The 434-nt window shown below is 67.1% G+C and overlaps 1 protein-coding gene across 1 annotated transcript in view; it reads left to right on the top strand.

The window, feature by feature from the left end:
* The first annotated feature begins 64 nt into the window (after window positions 1–64).
* Window positions 65–434, top strand: part of HMGN2 (high mobility group nucleosomal binding domain 2) — a 5,030-nt gene continuing 4,660 nt past the window's right edge. The window contains exon 1 of the mRNA XM_006924385.2: window positions 65–256. Coding sequence (XP_006924447.1) covers window positions 242–256 — 15 coding nt within the window. The 5' untranslated portion in view covers window positions 65–241. The remainder of the gene's footprint in view (window positions 257–434) is intronic.

Here is a 434-nt window from a genome sequence, read left to right as displayed (position 1 = left end):
CTCCCTCCAGAGGAGGTGAGTTTAAACCCCGCCCACGTGACCCCAGCTGGGCCAATAAGCGGCGGCGGGAGGTGAAATCCGGTTCTAACCGGTCCGGGGCTCCCAGCGCTATAAAAACTTTATAAACCCCCCGGAGCCCGAGCAGTGTGAAGAAGAGGCGAGAACGACCCCCGGACCGACCGAAGCCCGCGCGCCGCTGCATCCCCGTGTCCAGCGCCTACGTCCCACTGCCGTCGCCATCATGCCCAAGAGAAAGGTACGTGGCGCGAGGGCCCCAGGCGCTGGGCCGCCACCACCGCTGTTGCCGCCACCGCCGCCTCCTAAGCTCTGGGACACGAGAATCGGCTCCAGGCTGGAGCAGGCTCAGCCTTCCGGCGCGGATACTCGAGACAGTATCTGGCGGCCCTGGGCTAACCCTGCGCGGCCGCTGCCCG

Source organism: Pteropus alecto, unplaced genomic scaffold, assembly GCF_000325575.1.
Source record: "Pteropus alecto unplaced genomic scaffold, ASM32557v1 scaffold39, whole genome shotgun sequence".
In the NCBI taxonomy this organism is placed as follows: Eukaryota; Metazoa; Chordata; class Mammalia; order Chiroptera; family Pteropodidae; genus Pteropus; species Pteropus alecto.
The sequence above is the reverse complement of the archived record's forward strand: the minus strand, read 5'-3'. Positions and strand labels throughout refer to the sequence as shown.